Here is an 18934-nt window from a genome sequence, read left to right as displayed (position 1 = left end):
AGCCCAGCTCCAGGTTGAGCTGTTGTTCAGCATCTTAGCTGTAGAGGGCAGTGTCACTGGCCTTCATATGTGGGATCTGAACCGGGGCCCTCTGGTGTCCCAAGCCAGCTCTTAACCAACTGGCCACTAGGCTGGCCCAGCAAATGAGTGTCTTGATTAGATTTAGGTTTCAGAAAGACTACTGTGAAAGTCCTATGGAAGGCAGATGCCTAGGAATGGAGTGCAGGTGGGCCTGGGATAGATTGGAAAGACTCCAAAAATGTGAGAGGAGGAATCCTTCGGATGTGATGCCTGGTAACTAGGAGAGGCGCGGAGTTGTAGGCTATCACCCAGGTTCTGACATGCGCAGCAGGGTGGATGGAGGGCACCATTCACCAAGAGAAAAATGAAGGAGGAGGAGCAAGTGGGAGCAGAGAATGAGGAGCTGAGTGTAGACAAGTTGAGCCCGTGGTTTCGGTGGGATACCCAAATGCGAATGTCCCAGCAGGCAAGACAGCCACATGGATCTGTAAGGTACGTGGGGCACTAGGGGCTAGCCATCCCACTTGGGGCCAAGGGAGCTGAGAAGGGCCAACTGTCCACTTATAAGTAGAAGGCAAACACAGGAGTAGAGAAAAATTCACTTAATTTGCTAGGGCTGTCCTAACAAAGCAGCACAAATGGAGTGGCTTAAACAACAGAAATTCATTGTCTCACGGTTCTGGAGACTCCATATCCAAGATCAGTGTGTCAGCAGGGTCCTGCCCCCTCTGACAGCACTAGGGAGGAGTCTGTTCAGGCTTCTCGCCTGGCCTCTGGCAGTTCCTTGGCTTGTGGCAACATAACCCCAGTCTTCACATGGCATTCTCCCTGAGTGTCTCGTGTCTAAATCTTCCCTTTCTGTAAGGATACCGGTCATATTGGATTAGGGGGCTCACCCTACTTCAAGATGATCTCATTTTTCCCCCCCCCCAGGACCCATCGACTCCAAGTCAAGTAGTTGTTTCAATCTAGTTGTGGAGGGTGTGGGGATCGAACCGGCAACCTTGGTGTTATGTGCACTGTGCTGTAACCAACTGAGTTTGATGGTCTCTAACCAAGATGATCTCATTTTAACTAATTACATCTGCCCTTATTTCCATGTCCTATTTGGAAATTACCATATTTCCTTCCATATAAGGTCATATTCTAAGGTAATGGTGATTAGGACTTCAACATATGAATTTGGTGGGGGAGGATGGGGACACAATTCAACCCAAAACATTCACACAGGGTGAGTTTCGTTATTAAGAGCAGGATTAAATATGGAGATGAAGAGAAACACCAGCTGTAAGTGGGCAAAGAGAGCAGCTCTGGATGGAAACAGAGAAAAATTATTAGAAAGGTACATAAGGGGTGGCCCACAAATAGAGAAGAGAAATGTTTAATAACAGAGTGATTAACATTGCCAAATGCTGAAAAAATTAGACAAGATAAAGCCAGGAATTGCCCACTGTCTTTGGTAGTATGACAGTCATTGGATGCAGTGGTCAGACTAGTAAATGAACTTCAAAGGCTCACTTAGCTCCACCATTTTATGACTTGAAAACCATTGCCCAGGAAAACCCACTGAGAGAAATGTGCTGTAGTGGACACTTGTTTGAGTCTTGCTGCCCATGCCACAACCTACTTTCTCAGCCTCCCCTGTGGTTAGGGCTTGAAATTGTGACCAAACCTCTGGCAATTGGGTGGAGGGACACTAGACTTCGGTTTGCATGAAAGCAAGATGCAAGATGAGAAAGGAGACTCCAGAGAAGCCATTTTCTGTGAGGTGGTTGTGCCGGGTAGAGAGATATGGCCCCTCAGGACCTGCAGGGGCAAGGTTCCTAGTCGCCGTTCCAAGGAGTCTCTATGGTACCTGTGCTCAGAGGAGCAGTACTAGGGCTCAGTCTGGAACCTTCTGGTGGTATAATTTAAGCATTGTTTTCAGCTAGGTGGCCTCTGAGACTGATTCCCTGGATTTCTTAGAGATTCTCTGAGCTGTTTAATATTCTTTAAAAAAAAATATAACAGCTTTATTGAGATATAAATCACATACTATAAAATTTGTCCCTATAAAGTGTACAATTCACTGGGTTTTAGTATATTCACAACCTTGTGCAACCACCATCGCCACTATCTAATTCCAGAACATTTGCATCATCCCCAAAAGAAACCTCATATACACTAATAGTCGTTTCCCATATCCTGCTCCTCTCAGCCCCTGGCAACCATTGATTCGCTTTCTGTCTCTATGGATTTGCTTATTCTAGACATTTCATATAAATTTAATCATACAATATGGATCTTTTGTGTCCAGCTTCTTAGCAAAAATTTTTTTTAATGTGTATCCATATTGTAGCATGTATCAGTACTTCATTCATTTTTCTTGCCAAATAATATTCCATTGTATGGGTGTACCACATTTGGTTTATCCATTCATCAGTTTATGGACATGTGGATTGTTTCCGCTTTTTAGCTAGTATGAATAACGCTGCTATGAACATTTGTGTACAATTTTTTGTGTGGACATACAGTTTCATTTCTCTTGGGTATATACCTAGGAGTAGAATTGCAGGGTCATATGGTAATTCTATATTTAACATTTTGAGGAACTGCCAGACACTTTTTTAAAGCAGTTACATCAGTTTACACTACCAGTAGTAATGTCTGAGGGTTCTAATTTCCTAGTGGGTCTGAAGTGATAGTTCATTGTGGTTTTGATTTGCATTTCCCTAATGACTAATAACGTTGAGTATCTTTTCCTGTGGTTACTGGCCACGCGTATGTCTTCTTTGAAGAAATGTCTATTGAAATCTTTTGCCCATTAAAAAAACATTTTTAAAAAATTATGGTTAAATATACATAACATAAAATTTACCTTTTTAACTATTTTGAAGTGTACGGTTCAGTAGCATTAAGCACATGCACTTTGTTGTGCAACCACCATTCTTTGACCATTATTGTCTTTTAAAATTTAACTTTTTTTGTTAAACTTTTATATTCTAGATACAAATCCCTTGCCAGATATATGATTTGAAATTATTTTCTCTCATTCTGTAGGTTGTCCTTTCATTTTCTTGTTGGTTTCATGATAGTCTTTAATGAATTCCTTTTACGCTCAAACTCACTAGAGTCATTTCTGTCAGTAGCTAAGAGCACTGACAGATGCACTGGGTTCTGTTAAATACCACCCTTTTTCCTTTTTTTTTTTTTCTATAACAACTTGTCTCATATCCTATCTTCTATTCAATATTGCCTTGGGATTTTTTTTCCTAAAGCTTTTCCTCATCTCTCTGAATCCTATCCACATCTTACATTTCCTGGGCACAGACCCCAGGTATCAATGGCTGCTACTAACGCAATTATGAGCACAGCTACCAGCAGCCCTCTCACTTGTTTCCCACCTCTATCCAGTCCGGACCCGGCACCCTGGCAGTCACGTGCAATGCCCCGCCTCTCTCCAGACTCCTCCCACTCCGCACTCATCCCTTTCCTCTGCTGTACTACCAGAGCTACGCGGGATCTTATGAATGAGATCAATGTCTGATTTACTCTTTGGATCATCCTCAGCGCCCAGGACAGGGCTTTGCAAAAACTTGGAGCACAATACGTGCATGTTAAATTGAATTGAATCTTGTGCCCTATTTCTTTAATTTTAATTCTTTACTCTAAAATAATATTTATGCAGTCCTTGATTTTAAACTTTCTCTTAATGGATACATTTGGAGAGTTAGGGCCTGAAATGGGGCTGCCGGGCAAATCTATGGTGTTCAATTTGAGAGTGGAAGAATGGAATTCTTTGGGGGATTAATCTCTAGGAGTCTGTAAAATGGTCAAAGAAAGTAAAGCATCACAGGTAAAGTTCTTAGGACCCAGAGAGGAGCGAAAGAGTATTATTGGTGGCATCACGAGTCTAAGGCGAATACATTTCCTGGCAGATTTTTCTGGCGGGTTAGGCTTCAAGCCTCCCACTGCTCAGTGCTTTGGGTCTGTTTAGTCTTTGTAGGCTTTCTTATCCCACTTCCTTGCTCCTCCTGTACCTGTGAATCAATCTTAAACTCTTCAGATTAGGAGCTAAATAAAAGGCACCTGTTGGAAACGGCAGGAAATAGCCTTCGTTTATTCAGCCATAACCCCTCCCCCCGCCCCTCCCAACCCCCTGCCATCCCAGCTATGTTTGCTGAGCACACACTTTATGCAAGGCGCCGCTCTGGACACAAAGAGGAACAAGATTTGTTTCCTGTAATAAGGAGTTGGATGACGAATTGGGGGGGTGGGGGGGGAGTAAGACAAACAATTAACTATACTCCAAAGCACAATGGACCCCTAATAGAAGAGGCATAAAAACTGTTTTGAGGATTCAAGAGAAGAAATCACCCACTTTTCCAAACAGTAAGAAAGGCTTTATGGAGAAGGTAAGGAAGGAGAACCAAGCTTTTGCCTAGAAACTTAGAACCTTAAGCCATAATCTGTGTTCTTGTAGCTCCCAGACTAGTTGGGAAGAAAGTCACATGTAAAAGTGGCTGCAATTCAAGACCATATATGAAAAGACCAATTTGAAAGAGTCACAGAAAAGTGAGGGTTCACTTCTCACTTCCTATTAGAGTAACCAGGAAAGACTTTACGGAAGGGTGGGCTTGGGCCCTAAAAGATGAAAAGGATTTATTAAAATGCATGTTTTAGGTAAAAAGCAATTAAGTACTCTAGAAATTTTGGAAAATTGAGTAAAGTATAAAGAATAGACTAGAGGGCCGGCCGAGTGGCGTGATGGTTAAGAACTGGCTTGGGATGCCAGAGGGCCCCGGTTCGGATCCCACAGGTGAGGGCCAGTGACACTGCCCTCTACAGCTAAGATGCTGAACAACAGCTCGACCTGGAGCTGGGCAGCTGTGAGTCGCTGGCGACGGCGACGGCTGCAGCCCCTGTGGCAGTCGGTTGCCATGGGCTACCGTGTGTAGCCAGCAGCCAGCGTGAGCGGCCAGCAGCTGCAGTGAGCGGCCGTCCAGAAGCCGGCGACTGATCTGCCTCACCCGGGAAGAGCGCAATGATGGTGCCAGCTTGGGCCAGTGAAGCAACGTCCTCCACAACTAGACTAAAGAACAAAACGACAGCAACTTGTCTGTTCCCCTTCCCCAATTCCCCAGCGCTGTTCCCAACCCCCCCACCCCAATGCCCCAATAAAAATCTTTAAAAAAAAAAAAAAGAATAGAATAGAAATCATCTATAGACCCACTACCTACAGATAAATACATTGTCAGACATACAATATGCTTAATAAATATTTGCAATAGACTAAATGCATAAATGACATTACCATTTATTGTCTCTATTTTTTCCTAATGCATATTTTTACTATGCACATAATTTTGAAACCTGATTTTTAAAAACATATATTTTATGTCTATAAAATCATTTGAAAACACATTTTTAAACAGCTGAAGAATATTCCATTAATTGATATATAATTTATGCAACCAGTTGTCATAGTGCTTATATTTATATTGTTACTAAATTTCCAATTATTATAAATAAAACTTCAAGGAAATCGGTAAACACAAATCTTTGTCCACACCTCTATAGTCTCAGCATAGATTCCTGTAAATGAAATTATTAAGTCAAGGTGTATTAACATGTCTAGAGCTCTCAAAAAAGTAAAACATTGCACAATTACTTTCTAGAAAGGTTGCACCAATTTATGTTCCCATTAGCAATGTATGAGATTGAGATACACGCCTTCACAGACAGTGTTATTTTAAAATATTTGCTAATCTGATAAGGAAAAGAATAGTAACTCATTGTTCTTAAATTTTGTATTTATTTGATTACTAGTGATATGGAACTTTTAAAATATGATCATTTCCATTAACATCTCCTTTAAGTTCCTGGTTTACTTTGTCCATTTATCTTTGGGGAACTTGGAGAGAATCTTCAATTCTCTGTCAAGCTTGGTTCTCCCATGGCTATTATTGTGTGAGCTTCCTGCCTTAGGAAGTGTGATTTTATTTTTTTTAAGTTATGTTATCATTCATTCATTTTCCATCCTCCTTCTCTCACTCTCTCTCTCCCTCTCTCTCTCTCTTTCTCTTTCCCACAACAGGGCCCCTAACACACAGCCAGCTACTTCATTTGGTGTTCAAAGGAACCGTGGTCTGTTGCAATACTGGAGGGAGAACTGGTGGTATTAGAATTATTGAAAAACAGTATTTCCAGATTGTCAAGGGACATTTAGTCACTGTGGCTCTTTTTTTAAGTGCTGATTTTAGAACCTAACCTCCTCCTATGCCAGAACATTAAGCACCAGAGTGTCCCCCAATTGACTCCCTAAATCTCAATTGAACTGCACTTTCCTGCTTTCATGGTGCCTGTTCCTGCTGAGCCTGGTGTGGTCTTTTCTATACCTTCCCCAGTCCAAAATCCTGCCGGTCTCTGATTACAAAGCTCAGATGGTGGCTCTTGCATGAGGATAATCTCTTCCTCTAACCCCATAGCACACTGTATTTCACTTACAGTACTTCCACTCTCCCAGGCAGTCTGGTTATTTCTGCACTCAACTTATCTCCTTCTTTACTTTATAAACTCCTGAGGAATCTACAAGAGCCTACATATTGTCTTTCAATAATTCAATGTTTTCTTCATGTCTGGATTCCCATAACACAGTTAGCAGAAACCCAAAAATGTTTTACAAATTAAACAATGAATTGTCATTTAACAGAAACACTAGGGGAGTAAAAGCTCCTCTGAAAGGGGAAAAAAGCTTAATTTTAATTGTACAGTAGTCCCCTGTTATCCAGTTTTGCTTTCCATGGCTTTGGTGATCTGTGTGCGGTCAACCACAGACCAAAACATTAAGTGGAAAATTTCCACCTTACTTCATCTCATCATATAGGCATTGTATCATCTCATGTTATCACAAGGAGGGTGAGTACAGTACAATAAAATATTTTGAGAGAGCATGAGTGCATATAACTTTTATTACATATATTGTTATAATTGTTCTATTTTATTATGTTATTGTTGTTAATCTCTTACTGTGCCTAATTTATAAATTAAACTTTATCATAGGTATGTATATATAGGAAAAACATAATTTATGTAAGGCTCAGTACTATCTATGGTTTCAGACATCCACTGGAGTTCTTGGAACGTATCTCCCATAGATAAGGGGGACTACTCTATTGATTGTGGAATGTTATGGACTGAATATGTCTTCCCCTCAACTTCATGTTGAAACCCTAACCCTCATGTTGGGGGTATTTGGATATAGGGCCTTCAGAAAAGTAATTAAGGTTACATGAAGTCATAAGAATGGGGCCCTAATCCAATAGGATTAGTATCCTTATAGGAAGAGGGAGAGACACCAGAGCTTTCTCTCTCTTCACTTGCATGCACAGTGAAGAGGCCATGTGACGTCATAGTGAGAAAACACTATCTACAAACCAGAAAGAGAAATCTTATCAGAACTCAACCAGACAGCCACCTTGATCTTGGACATCCAGCCTTCAAAACCATGAGAAAACTCATTTCTGTTTTTTAAGCCACTCAGTCTGTGGTATTTTGCATGGCAGCCTGAGCTGACTAATACAGAGGCGATGGTAAGATGTTAGGTAGAAATGGAAGAAAGTCAGGCTAAACAAAGGAATATTAATAACTCAAACAAAGAAGTCACAGAATCTCATGTTGAGACCTTTTGGGGGTAGAAATTAAAGGAAGAATTGGGAAACATGCCTCCATTTGTCTCGTCATAAACGGCATATAATGCCCTCTAATTCTGCAGCCACTTAAGTTCTGTGTGGCAGAGGAATGAAAACTGATAAAAACTGGAATCTAGGGATTAAGAAGCTGAATGGGGCTACACAATCAGTTTTAGATCGAATATAAAGTCAGCAGAGGCAAATAAGCACTAAAATAATATTCCAAAACAGTTGGGAGGTTGACAAGGAAATTGCTACTGGCTTCCATTAGCGTAAGAGCAGACTTTCTTATATTTTCTTGGAATGATGATCTATGATCGTCTTAGGCTGATCCATTAGCCATGGAAAGGTGTTCCTGAGTCTCTAGGGACGTCACTCAATACAGCAAGCATCAGACCATACCACAGCACCACGCACGACTTCAAACCCAAATATTAAAGAAGAACACTTGGAAAGCCAAGAGAAAAAGACAGAAACTATCCCTGAGGCCTTAATTATCATTCTCAAGTCCTTGCCAAAAACTCAGTCATCATAACTATACATATTTTAAATATGGGTCATGCTGCTGAAGTTTCAAACAAGCAAAAAAAAAAAAAAACCTTACTTGGAAGAAACAAAAACAATAAAAATAGGCAAAGGACTTTTTTTAAGAACTGTATTTCTTATGACTATTGTGATTTAATGTCTTTCCAATTCTTGCATTAGAGATGAAAAAAAAAGGAATCATGATTTCTTTCAAAATCTCCTTTTATCCAACATGTGGAGAAAATATGGAGACAACTGAGTCATTTTCTTATTCTTTACGATAGATTTCAATGTATTCTGTATCCAACTTCCAAAATACACACACACACACACACACACACGCATGCACACATGTGTGCGTGTGTGTGTATACTTGATATACAGTTTTTAAGAATATATAAACTTTTAATTAGTATAAATTACAAACAAAAAAGAACACAAGTCCTAAAGCAACAGTTCAATAAATTACCACAAACGATCCACAACAGGGCACACACCATCCAGATCAAGAAATAGGACATTACTAGCATCCCAGATGCCCCCTCCCCAATGTAGTTTTGAGCTAGATACAGGTTTTTTCATAAAAACAAGATTATTTATGGTAGTATGTGCCCCAATCAGCCCACAGAAGCTAAACGGACTCATGGACTCACTGCCCAGGGTCTAGAGGGACGTTTCCATTTACCAGGGGCTTATCTAACTTTCAGATTCTGTAATCAATTACACAGTGCTCACAGCAATACCAACTAGCATAACCATCAAGTGTTACTGGAAAGTCATTTTGTGATATATATCCAGATCCTTAAAAAATTTATATCTTATGCCTTAGTAATTCCAGTTTGAAAATCTTTCCCAAAGCAATATCAGACGTGGTCACGGGTATACGTCTAGACAGCATCTAAGAGCAGCAGCTCCGAGATAGCTTTGCCATTTCTTAATGGTGTGATCCGGCACACAATATTTAACCAACTGCTCTGTACCTCCGCTTCCCCGTCCGCTAAATGGTTGTATAAAGATTAAATGAGGTACGATGTATAATGAACCTGAAAATAGTGCCTGTCACAGTTAGCAATTCAACAAATGCTAAGAACTATTAGCTTTTCTTACTAAAACATTATCACTGCATTATTTAGAATGGAAAAAAATTTGAAGGAAGTTAAATGACCAGAAATATGGGAATAAAGACATACACTCTTGTGTATCTATACAAAAGAATATAGTGCACCACATCGTGGTTAAAAGCATGGGCTCTGAAGCCTGAATGCCAGCCTGCCCCTGACCAGCTGTGTGACTGTGGACAGTTTACTTTATTCTCTGAGCATCAGTTTACTCACCTGAAAATAGAGAATAATGATACCTATCTCAAAGGGTTAACTGGCTCGTATACATACATAAAGCACTTAGAATAGTCCCTGCCATACTGAGGGTGCTTAATCAGGGTTCGTCTTCCTGTTTTAAGTTTCAGGGCTGTAGGCTGATTGCCTGGTGGTACATCACTACACGAAGCTCACCAGTCATTGGCTGAGAAAGTAGGTGCCCTGGGTGGAGAAGGCGAATGGAGCAAACCGTAAATTTCCCTTGGAATTAGTAGAAGGCATTATAGAGACAAGCCTAAGCCTGGATGCTAAGGGCACAATGACCATGTGAAGGAAGTGGAAAGAGTTGTTCCCCTGGCAGCACCGGAACGGGTGGCTTTGATTAAAAGGAAAAATTGAAAGCCCCCACCCCAGCAACAAACAAGTCCTTGTGAGAGAAAGGAGCTGGGGTGGTTTTCCGGGCCTCCAGTCCCCGGTCATCTAGCTCTTTTCTCTTTCCTGCCTGCTGCCCCCACTCCCCACCCTTTGGGCTTTTCAGAGACTAAGGGACAGGGAATGGAGAAGACAGATTTAGGTCCACTTGGGGGAGCAGATGTGCAGATGTGTGATAACTGGGAGCGACTCTGATGTGACCCTACCCTGCTTGCTCCTAAAGCTCTCGGTGGGGCTGTGGACACAAGCAAGACATGGTTTCCGTCCTCAAGTAGCGGGTTTACAGCCAGCCTTGAAACCTGGCTGGTATTGGGGTGTGCCTCTGACCCAGTAACCCCAATTTCCTGGAAAGGACAAGGATCAGCAGTCACCAAGACCTTCTTCCACCCAGCCCTATTCCACCAGGACCTCAGGTCCCTTACTGTCAGCGAGGACTCTTCCCTTACCCCAAGGACTCTGTTCCTCAAAAGCCACACCCAGAAGCTTAAGACATCGCCATGTCTGTGTGCAGATGGCAGCTGTGGAGCCCTGGTCGGCATGGCCTGTGAGAAAAAGGTAGCCTCACACTGGAGGCCAGTATGCCCTGAAGACCCCTGGACAGAGATGGGGAAGGCTGGGGGGCTGCCATTACCGCCCCCCGCTGCAGCCCTTCAGTGACAGCTCAGACAATGGCACCCCTCAGTTCACTGCATGTGTTGAGTGTGGGAAGACAGCTGCTTTTTTCAGGCCTTGTCACTATCTTTCCTTGTCACACAGTTCCAATAAGGCTTCTAGGGCTCGGAGGGTCGTTGCTACCTTATAGGGGTCCTTCTATTTTCTTTTCGTAACGGACCAGCATTAATTAGTATTTATGCTGTATCCTGGCTGTGCCCAGAACACAGGGAGGACCCAGAAGACACAATACCTATCCTCGCTGAGGGTATTTAAAGGCGACACATTTCTCAGAAATCACTGATTGCTGCTGTTTTCTTGTTAAAAGCGCTCTTAAAATAGAATCATCCAGTGAGGGGCACGGGTCAAGAATCTTACATCCCCACTGGGGATCGCTGGGTCCCCAGTGATCTATCAAAGGGGTCCGGCTCTCCTGCCCATTCTGGAAATGCAGTTGTTGCCCAGGAAGCACTTGAGGGCCGTGGAAGCAGCTGGCCTTGAAGGCTTCCCGGGACTTCTGCAGCAGTTAGGGACTCCTCAGCAAAAGCGCCTGCATTTAAAATTAAATCACCCAGCCTTGCAACCAGGAATATTTTGTGAAACTCCACGGATTTGAAACTATCTTGGAAAACACACGAGTGCTCTTTGTGGTACATAGTTCTGAAGCCAGGTACAGCTTCAAAGTTCAGTTTCAATTCTGTGTTCGACACTTCGGGGAAGATCCGAGAAGCCGGAGGGAGAAAGGAAATGCACCCAGTAAAAACTTTGTCTTTGGAGGGTCCCTGGTGGGATCTCGGGATATATTTAGCTCCTGAACACATCCAAGAACACACGTTGGAAACTGCCTGCCCTGAGTGGGTTTACACCAAGGTTTTAAGGGAGCTACAGATTGAAATATCTGCCTCCCACACAGCCCTTAAAAAGAGAGGGCATTTTCCAAGTTAGTTCCAGAAGCTGGTGTCAAGAAGCTTATCTGATGTTTACAAAGTCAGTGGTTGAACCTTTGGCTCCTTGTGGTTTCTAGAGTCAACCGTTTGAGAAAACTGAAGTTTTATTTGCACAACAGCTACAAAATGTGAAGTGTGCCATTCCCTTGGTGTTGTTGTCAGGCATGGTACTGGAAAGTGCAGGCTAAGAGTGGGCAAATACACCTGGTGGTTAAAGACCTACATACCAGGAAATGTGCTCCTTGAAAAGCTGACTAGGACTGCAGGTGAGATAAAGGATAATGTTCCCAGCAGGTGCAGCTTGAGGTGAGATGATGCATATCTAAATGGCTCCCAGGGGATGCAATCCCAGTCTATGTTTCTGATTCACCTTCCAGGTTTTGTGATGGGTCACCATATAGCACAGGCCCACCAGTGTGGCAGGGCCAGGACCCAGACACCTCCTCTCAGCTGGGCCTTCCTGGCGTTGGGCTCACTGGAGCAAGGCTGTTATGCTTTGGCACTCCCACCCATTTAAAGGAAGTGGTTCTTGGCTTTCCTTCTCAGTGGCCAATTAGCTTCCAGCAGGAGGTCGCATTTTGGTGGCAGTGTCTAGTGGGATCCTTAAAAAGCTATAAATATGAATGCCAACTATATTTACCAGGAAATCCTAATTTCAGAATACAAGGTTATGGACTGTATACCTTCCTAATGATTCACATTTCAGGTCACTTACTAGCTGTGTGACTTTGTGCAAGTTACTTACCCTCTCTGGGCCCCAGTTCCCTTCTCTGTAAAATGAGGACAATAACTGTACTTACATCAAAGGGGTTGGTGAGGACTGAGTGAGATAATACATGTATAGGCCTGGCACATGCTAGGTGCTCAATAAATGGTAGCTGTTATTACTATTAGTATTTTTCATTGTCACAGTATTTCATCCAGCCATGCTTAATTCCTCCTGTTTCATAAGCCCATGAGTCCAGTCCTCAGTATTTAAAAGCTATGGGAGAGTATTACTTTTTATTGTGAATCTTTTATTTTAGCATTAGTTTCTGTAAATTCTGTATCCAAAAATGTGCAGTAAATTCTGTATCTAAAATAGTCTGAAACCCCAGGAGCCTGGCATGCCCACCATTCTGATAAAAGAAGTCAGGCAAAAGCCGTCTTTGTGCCTTGTGGGGTCTCTGGAATTCACTCCTCCTCTCTCTCAACAGGCTTCTTCTTTGTTCTTCCTCATCTTGCCATCACCTGGGGTTCGCATTGGAGGGGAATGTGAGAATCCCTGACCCCAAGCCAGGATTTTGTGATGCCTCAGGCAGAGATGATGCACATCCCAACTTTTCCTTGCTGAGCCTCCCCCAACATGGGGCAGCCCTGGCAGAGTCAAAAGTTCTGTTCCTTAACAAGACCACCCAATGGGCAACTCATCCCCCCCCCTTACTCCACTCCAGCCTTTCCCCAGGCTCTCAGACCACTGAGGGAGACCATGGCCTCACTTAGAAACCCCCTGGTGTTTTCATACATGGTGCTGAAACATTCATGCTGCTTTGAGTCAAATTCACTTAAAAAACAATCTTTACATCTGATTTCATTCCTCCAAAAGTCCCCAACCTATGTTGGCTTTAAATATGCTGTACAGTAACTTTGGTTTGCAAGCATAATTCATTCTGGCAACAAACTACTTGTATTGCAAGACATCGCTCATTTACCACGTTAAAATGTATTAGAAACGTTTGCTCGTCTTGCGGAGCATTCGCAAATCATGGTACTCACAATCCAAGGTTTTACTGTATTTAGATAATAAATACAAAATCTGGGGATTAGGGGATTTAATAAGGCACTAAAAGTATTAAAGTCCCATGACTCACCTTCCACTTTATCTAAAAACTAAACCGTACCGCTTCAGTTTTTCAGGCTCTCGTCCATATCAAGCAGACTGTGAGTTCACTGACGTCACACCATGAGGCTCATCAGAAAGGAAAGGACAAAGTTCTCTGATCAAAGCTGCCTTGGGTGATTTTTCCGTTCAGCAGAGGGCAGGGATTTTCAAAGCAATTCCCAGGGCTTTAGCTGTTCCATCCCCCCAGCACGCCCCCTTCATTGCTGCATGTGTCCCTCTGTGCTGTGAGAGGTGTCTTACTTGGCGCCAAATGGGGCATGGAGATGATGAAATCAGGCCCCACAGATTGGTGCCTGAACAGTTTTCTGCCCTCACGTATTCACACGCCAGAAGCCACAAAGAACCCGCAGATGGGCTGGCTAAGCCCATTTCAGGTTTCACGCTCATCTCACACGGTGTCCTCTGGCCCCGCTGCCTTCTCTTCTCTCTTGGGTAGTCAAGGACAAATGCTCTAGTCACCTGGGGCTGTTCTTTCATTCCTGAGCCCCACTGCAGAGGGCCACAGTGCCCTTGGAGCATGTTTATGGGGCAGTAAAACTTTACAGCCTGCCCGCTCTAAACCGTTCCCACATTTCTGAATAGAACGATTTATGACATACAAGACCACTTCGGTCTGCCCTTTGAAAATACCAGCAGATATTAGACCCTCTCAGAAAGGGTCGGCTGAGTTACATTGGCTAACAGCTGGCTTACAGAAACCACATAGAGGCAGAGAGCTAAACTCCTGACTGTGCACAGTTAAGTAAGAAAATGAAACAGGCTTTGATTCTCACATCACTACAGTCGCCCTAAGTTCTCGGCCTCTTCCATGTTGCTTTGGTATTAAATCTGGCACCAAATTGCACCCCTCTACCAATTTTTTGCTTCCCTTTCATGCCTAGGTTGATGGGGATTGTTATGAGCTTCGTCAGCAAATCCTAGAGAATGGATCTTCTTGTGCCACCTTCAGCAGGCAAAACATTAAAACCAGGAAAAAGCCAGCAACTCAATCACAACTCCCAAACAGTGCCCAGGATGAACCAGCTGGCCCAGGAGAAGCATCATCACACACTCAGGAGGGTCCTTACCCGAATTCCAAAACAGCCATCCTTGCGCATCAGAGGTGGGCCCCAGGCTCCTCGAGTACGGAGACTCAGCTCTCTGCAGCCCGCACACAATTAGGCCCATTATAGTCCTCGGGCTGCCGAGTTAAAGAGTGGCCCTTACAAAAATATAAACAGCTTGTCAGCACAGGCCAACGGGGCGGGGCTGCGGTATCAGGGGACAAAGGGAGCCAATGACCAGCCTCTTTGGGCTCTGTTAGCTTAAGATATTGTGTTTCATTCTGAAGTAGGGGAGACTGGGCAAGGAAACACCGAATGGGAAGGGCCAGAGTCCTCATCTGCATAGCGCAGCAGGAGAGGGGTCCAAGCCGGAAACTTTAATCACCGCCTGCAGAAAATCAGTTTAAGGGGGAGTTTGTATGCCTCACCCATACCTTGTTTCTCTGAAAATAGGACCTAGCCGGAAAATAAGCCCTTGCATGATTTTTTTAGGTGCTAAAATATGGCACCTTGACCAACTGAATATTTTAAGCTGAAGGAGTTTATGGAAAAGGCACCCTTCTCCCTGAAACAGGTCATAAAACCCTCATGTGAGGGGTGCGTACCCTCCATATCCTGGAGGAATCATGCTACGGCTTCCTCTTCGGCTAGATCTTATTTTCAGGGAAATACGGTAATAATAGATATTTTAAAAGCCATAGACTCTTGCGTTGCATTAACCATCTTTGGTCTTCCGGGGTTAATAAATGTAGTATTCACTGAGGGACAAAGGAGTTTTTCAATCAAAGGACTAAGTCCAAGGAAGATGGTTTTGTGGCGTATTTGTTTTGCTGACTATAATATCTGATGAGAGGCACCCACTGCAACTACAGAGAAAAGGCTTGATTTGATTGGTAGGCCTTCAGAACCCAGAGAAATGGGTTTATTTTATTTCCCCAATCCGTGTGGCTCGTATTCATTGTTTCAATGCTCGCTTCACCTGATCATACATATGCAAACAAAGCAGGAGTCAGTTCAGTACATTTGGAAGAAGAAGGCCCAACAGCTGTGACTTTTTTCGTTCTCCTGAATGTAACTAAATTCTGCTTTTAAAGCTACTATGCCAGCTTAACCTTTCAATACCCCATAATGGTAACCAAGAACCAGAAAATGACTGTGGCTTTTTTTTCCTTTATATGATTCCTAAGTAATTCAATGAGGTAAAAATAAAGTTAAGAATTATTTGGTTTATTTGTGGTATTGCATAAATGACAGGCATACAAAGTTTGAGAAAATTACAGTCATTACAATTTGGGATAGTCTCATTATTTATAAAAGGAAGAACAGTACCTATTAAAATTAACTAGCAAAGACACAGAAAAATGTTGAAATATACTCATTTTCCATATACCCTATATATCTTGCATGGCTCTTATTTTAAAGTACAGATGATATACAAATGGCCAAAAAGCACATAAAAATGCTCAATATCAGTAGTCATTAGAAAAATGCAAATCAAAACACAATGAGATACCACTGCACAACCATTAGAATAGCAATGTGTGTGTACACACACGTACACACAGAGGGTGCCAAGAAATGTAGACACTATTAAAAGAAAGGAACAAACTGTGTTAAAATTGTAATACTCAATATATATCGATAACAAAAGATAAACACAAGTCACGTTTGACTTCTGCAATTACAAGAGGTGCTCAAAGTGGTTACCATCAGCGTAATTTTAATACAGTTTCTTCCTTTCTTAAAATGTGTATATATTTTTTGGCACTCTCTGTATATATAATATGCTTTATATGATATGATATATATATATGGCTATATACGTATGAATATATATATATATATGTATCCACATATATATAGCCATATATATGTGGATATATTTCATATAAAAACCAAAACAGAAAATAAAAAGTGTTGAGAAGGATGAGGAGAAACTGGAACCTTCATACATTGCTAGTGGGAATGTAAAGTGGTTCATTTGCTGTGGAAAACTATTCTGCAGTTCTTCAAAAAGTCAAACGTAGAACTACCATATGACCCAGTAATCCCACTCCCAAAAGAATCGAAAACAGGGACTCAAACAAATACATGTGTACTCATGTTCATAGCAGCATTATTCACGATAGCCAAAAGGTGGAAACAACCCAAATGTCCATCAACAGATTAATGGATAAACAAATTGTGGGATATACGTAAAATGAAATAGTATTCAGCTACAAAAATGAAATAAGGTATTGATATATATTATAACATGGATGAACCTCAAAAACATGTTAAGTGAAAGAACCCAGACACAAAAGCTCACATATTATATGATTCCATTTATATGAAATATCCAGACCAGATAAATCCATGGAAACAGAAAGCAGATTGGTGGTTGCCAGAGACTGGGAGTGTGAGATGTGGGAAAACTGCTTAATGGATGCAGGACTTTATTTGGGAACTAGATTGAGGTGGTGATTGTACAACGTTGTGAATGTACTATATGCCACTAAATTGTTCACTTTTGTGGTTTTTTGTTTTGTTTTGTTTTGAATAAAAACCTTCAGTACCTTCTGAGTTCAACAGGAGCCTTCCTTGAAAGGTTATCCCACAAGTTTACTGAAGATTTTAAAAAAGACTTACTCAATTCATTCACGCATGCACTGTTTATGCATTGTTCGGCATCTATGAAGCGACAGATACTGTGGGGAGCTGGCTGCCAGGAAACCCACTTGCACCCTCTCCTCTATCAAAGGTGAGAAAGAACAGAACCGTCTAATGGGGAAAGGAAAGTGGCAAGCAGGGTGTGAGAACTAATGTTTGATAAATGGCTGCTTTGTGCTAGGTCATCTCATGCTTGATCCCATTTGTGATTCAAAACCACTTCGCGTGGTGATGGTGGGAATTATTATTCCCATTTTATAGATACAGAAACTGAGAATCAGAGAGTTTAATTAACTGTCCCAAATCACTCAGCCTGTAGGCAATGAAGCCAGGTTTTTTCTATTCTACCATGCTTCTTGCTGAGCAGAGGCATGTGAAAAACTGAATCTACTGGGGAAAAGATGTTTCCCAATGCAAAAGGAAAAATAAATAAATGACTAAAAATTTTAAAGAATTTTAGATGTCAAAATGAACAGTGTGACTCTCTTTCAAGTGGGATGAGGCATAAATAAGGGAGAAAAAGAAAAAACAACTGTCAAACTTTTACTTAGTTTCATTTTCAGAAAACCACCAGAGATCTTCAGAAATGAGGCGTTTTCTAAGTAATCTGACCAGATACCCTCATTTTTCAGATGGGAAATCTGATGCCCTCCAAAGTTAAGTGACAGGCCCAGAGTTACATAGAGTTATATAGTAAGATAGTAGCAAAACCAGGGGTAGGATTCAAGCCTCTTAACCCCTAGCCCAGGGTTCTTTCTTCAATATCATACACAAAAAAATTAAGAAATCAATCCCAGATTAATTTTCACTGAGTATATCTCAAATTCTCTACCTCTCCATAGTATTAGCATACATAATTCCTACTCTTTATAACCTCTGAGTGTAATGACCTACCAAATGTTGGACATTCTCAGTGAGTTTACTATTTCTTTCATCATACATTTTGTTAAACCAATAAATAAGAGGGAGATTTACAAGTTGTAAATCTCTGGGAAAGGACTATATTTGAACTCAGTTCATTTTAACACAGGTAAACCTTTTTAAAAGGTGGCACAGGAAATGAACTGAGAACAAGGAGGAAGGAGAGATTTTGAAAACATAGAAGACTTTGCCAGGCATTTCCTCAAGAAAGCACAACTATGTAAGACTGAAACCCCCTGACCAAGCTGTTCCACACAACCCTGAGGCCTCTCTCTTTCCTGACCATCTTCTCCCTTGGCATTGGCCTATTGCTGTTATTAAAACTAATACACAAAATAATTACAGAGGGAGATGTATGTTCTTTAAAAAGATGGGGAGATGACATCACTACTTTCTAAATTTCAAACCATTAGGTTACGCAATTCAGAAAATTGCCATATGCTCTTTGAGAATGCTCATCATCGAATTAAAATTTTACCCGTGATCCGAAACGGCCGCCTCTTAGTCATCCGCCTCTTGGCAACCTGAGGCTTCAATTACCCATCAGCAGAGCTTCACCCAGCCCTTCTAAAGAGCTGAAGCCCCAGTGAACTGACTTTGTTCAACATCCCACAGTGTACTCACTATCAAACCCCTGATTTGCCAACATACAAAACACTACTGAAGGAAAAATATTACATTGTCTACTGATATTTTCTAAAAAGTGATATACAGGGCTGGCCGAGTGGCGCGATGGTTAAGAACTGGCTTGGGACGCCAGAGGGCCCCGGTTTGGATCCCACATAGGAGGGCCAGTGACACTGCCCTCCACAGCTAAGATGCTGAACAACAGCTCAACCTGGAGCTGGGCTGCTGTGAGTCGCCGGCGACGGCGTAG

The 18934-nt window shown here is 42.1% G+C and overlaps 1 protein-coding gene across 4 annotated transcripts in view; it reads right to left on the bottom strand.

The window, feature by feature from the left end:
* Positions 1 to 18934, bottom strand: part of TRIM2 (tripartite motif containing 2) — a 146448-nt gene that overhangs the window by 94452 nt on the left and 33062 nt on the right. For 2 of the 4 annotated variants that reach the window (XM_019641214.1, XM_019641215.1), the window contains exon 1: positions 14512 to 14648. The exons of 1 other annotated variant lie outside the window; for it this stretch is intronic. In XM_019641214.1, coding sequence (XP_019496759.1) covers positions 14512 to 14541 — 30 coding nt within the window. In that variant the 5' untranslated portion in view covers positions 14542 to 14648. Of the gene's footprint in view, positions 1 to 14511; positions 14649 to 18934 lie in introns of those variants that run through there. One more of the 4 variants, XM_019641216.1, reaches the window with a different exon arrangement.

The sequence above is a fragment of the Hipposideros armiger genome, unplaced genomic scaffold (genome assembly GCF_001890085.2).
Source record: "Hipposideros armiger isolate ML-2016 unplaced genomic scaffold, ASM189008v1 scaffold_58, whole genome shotgun sequence".
Lineage (NCBI taxonomy): Eukaryota > Metazoa > Chordata > Mammalia > Chiroptera > Hipposideridae > Hipposideros > Hipposideros armiger.
This window is presented reverse-complemented; position numbering and strand designations above follow the sequence as displayed.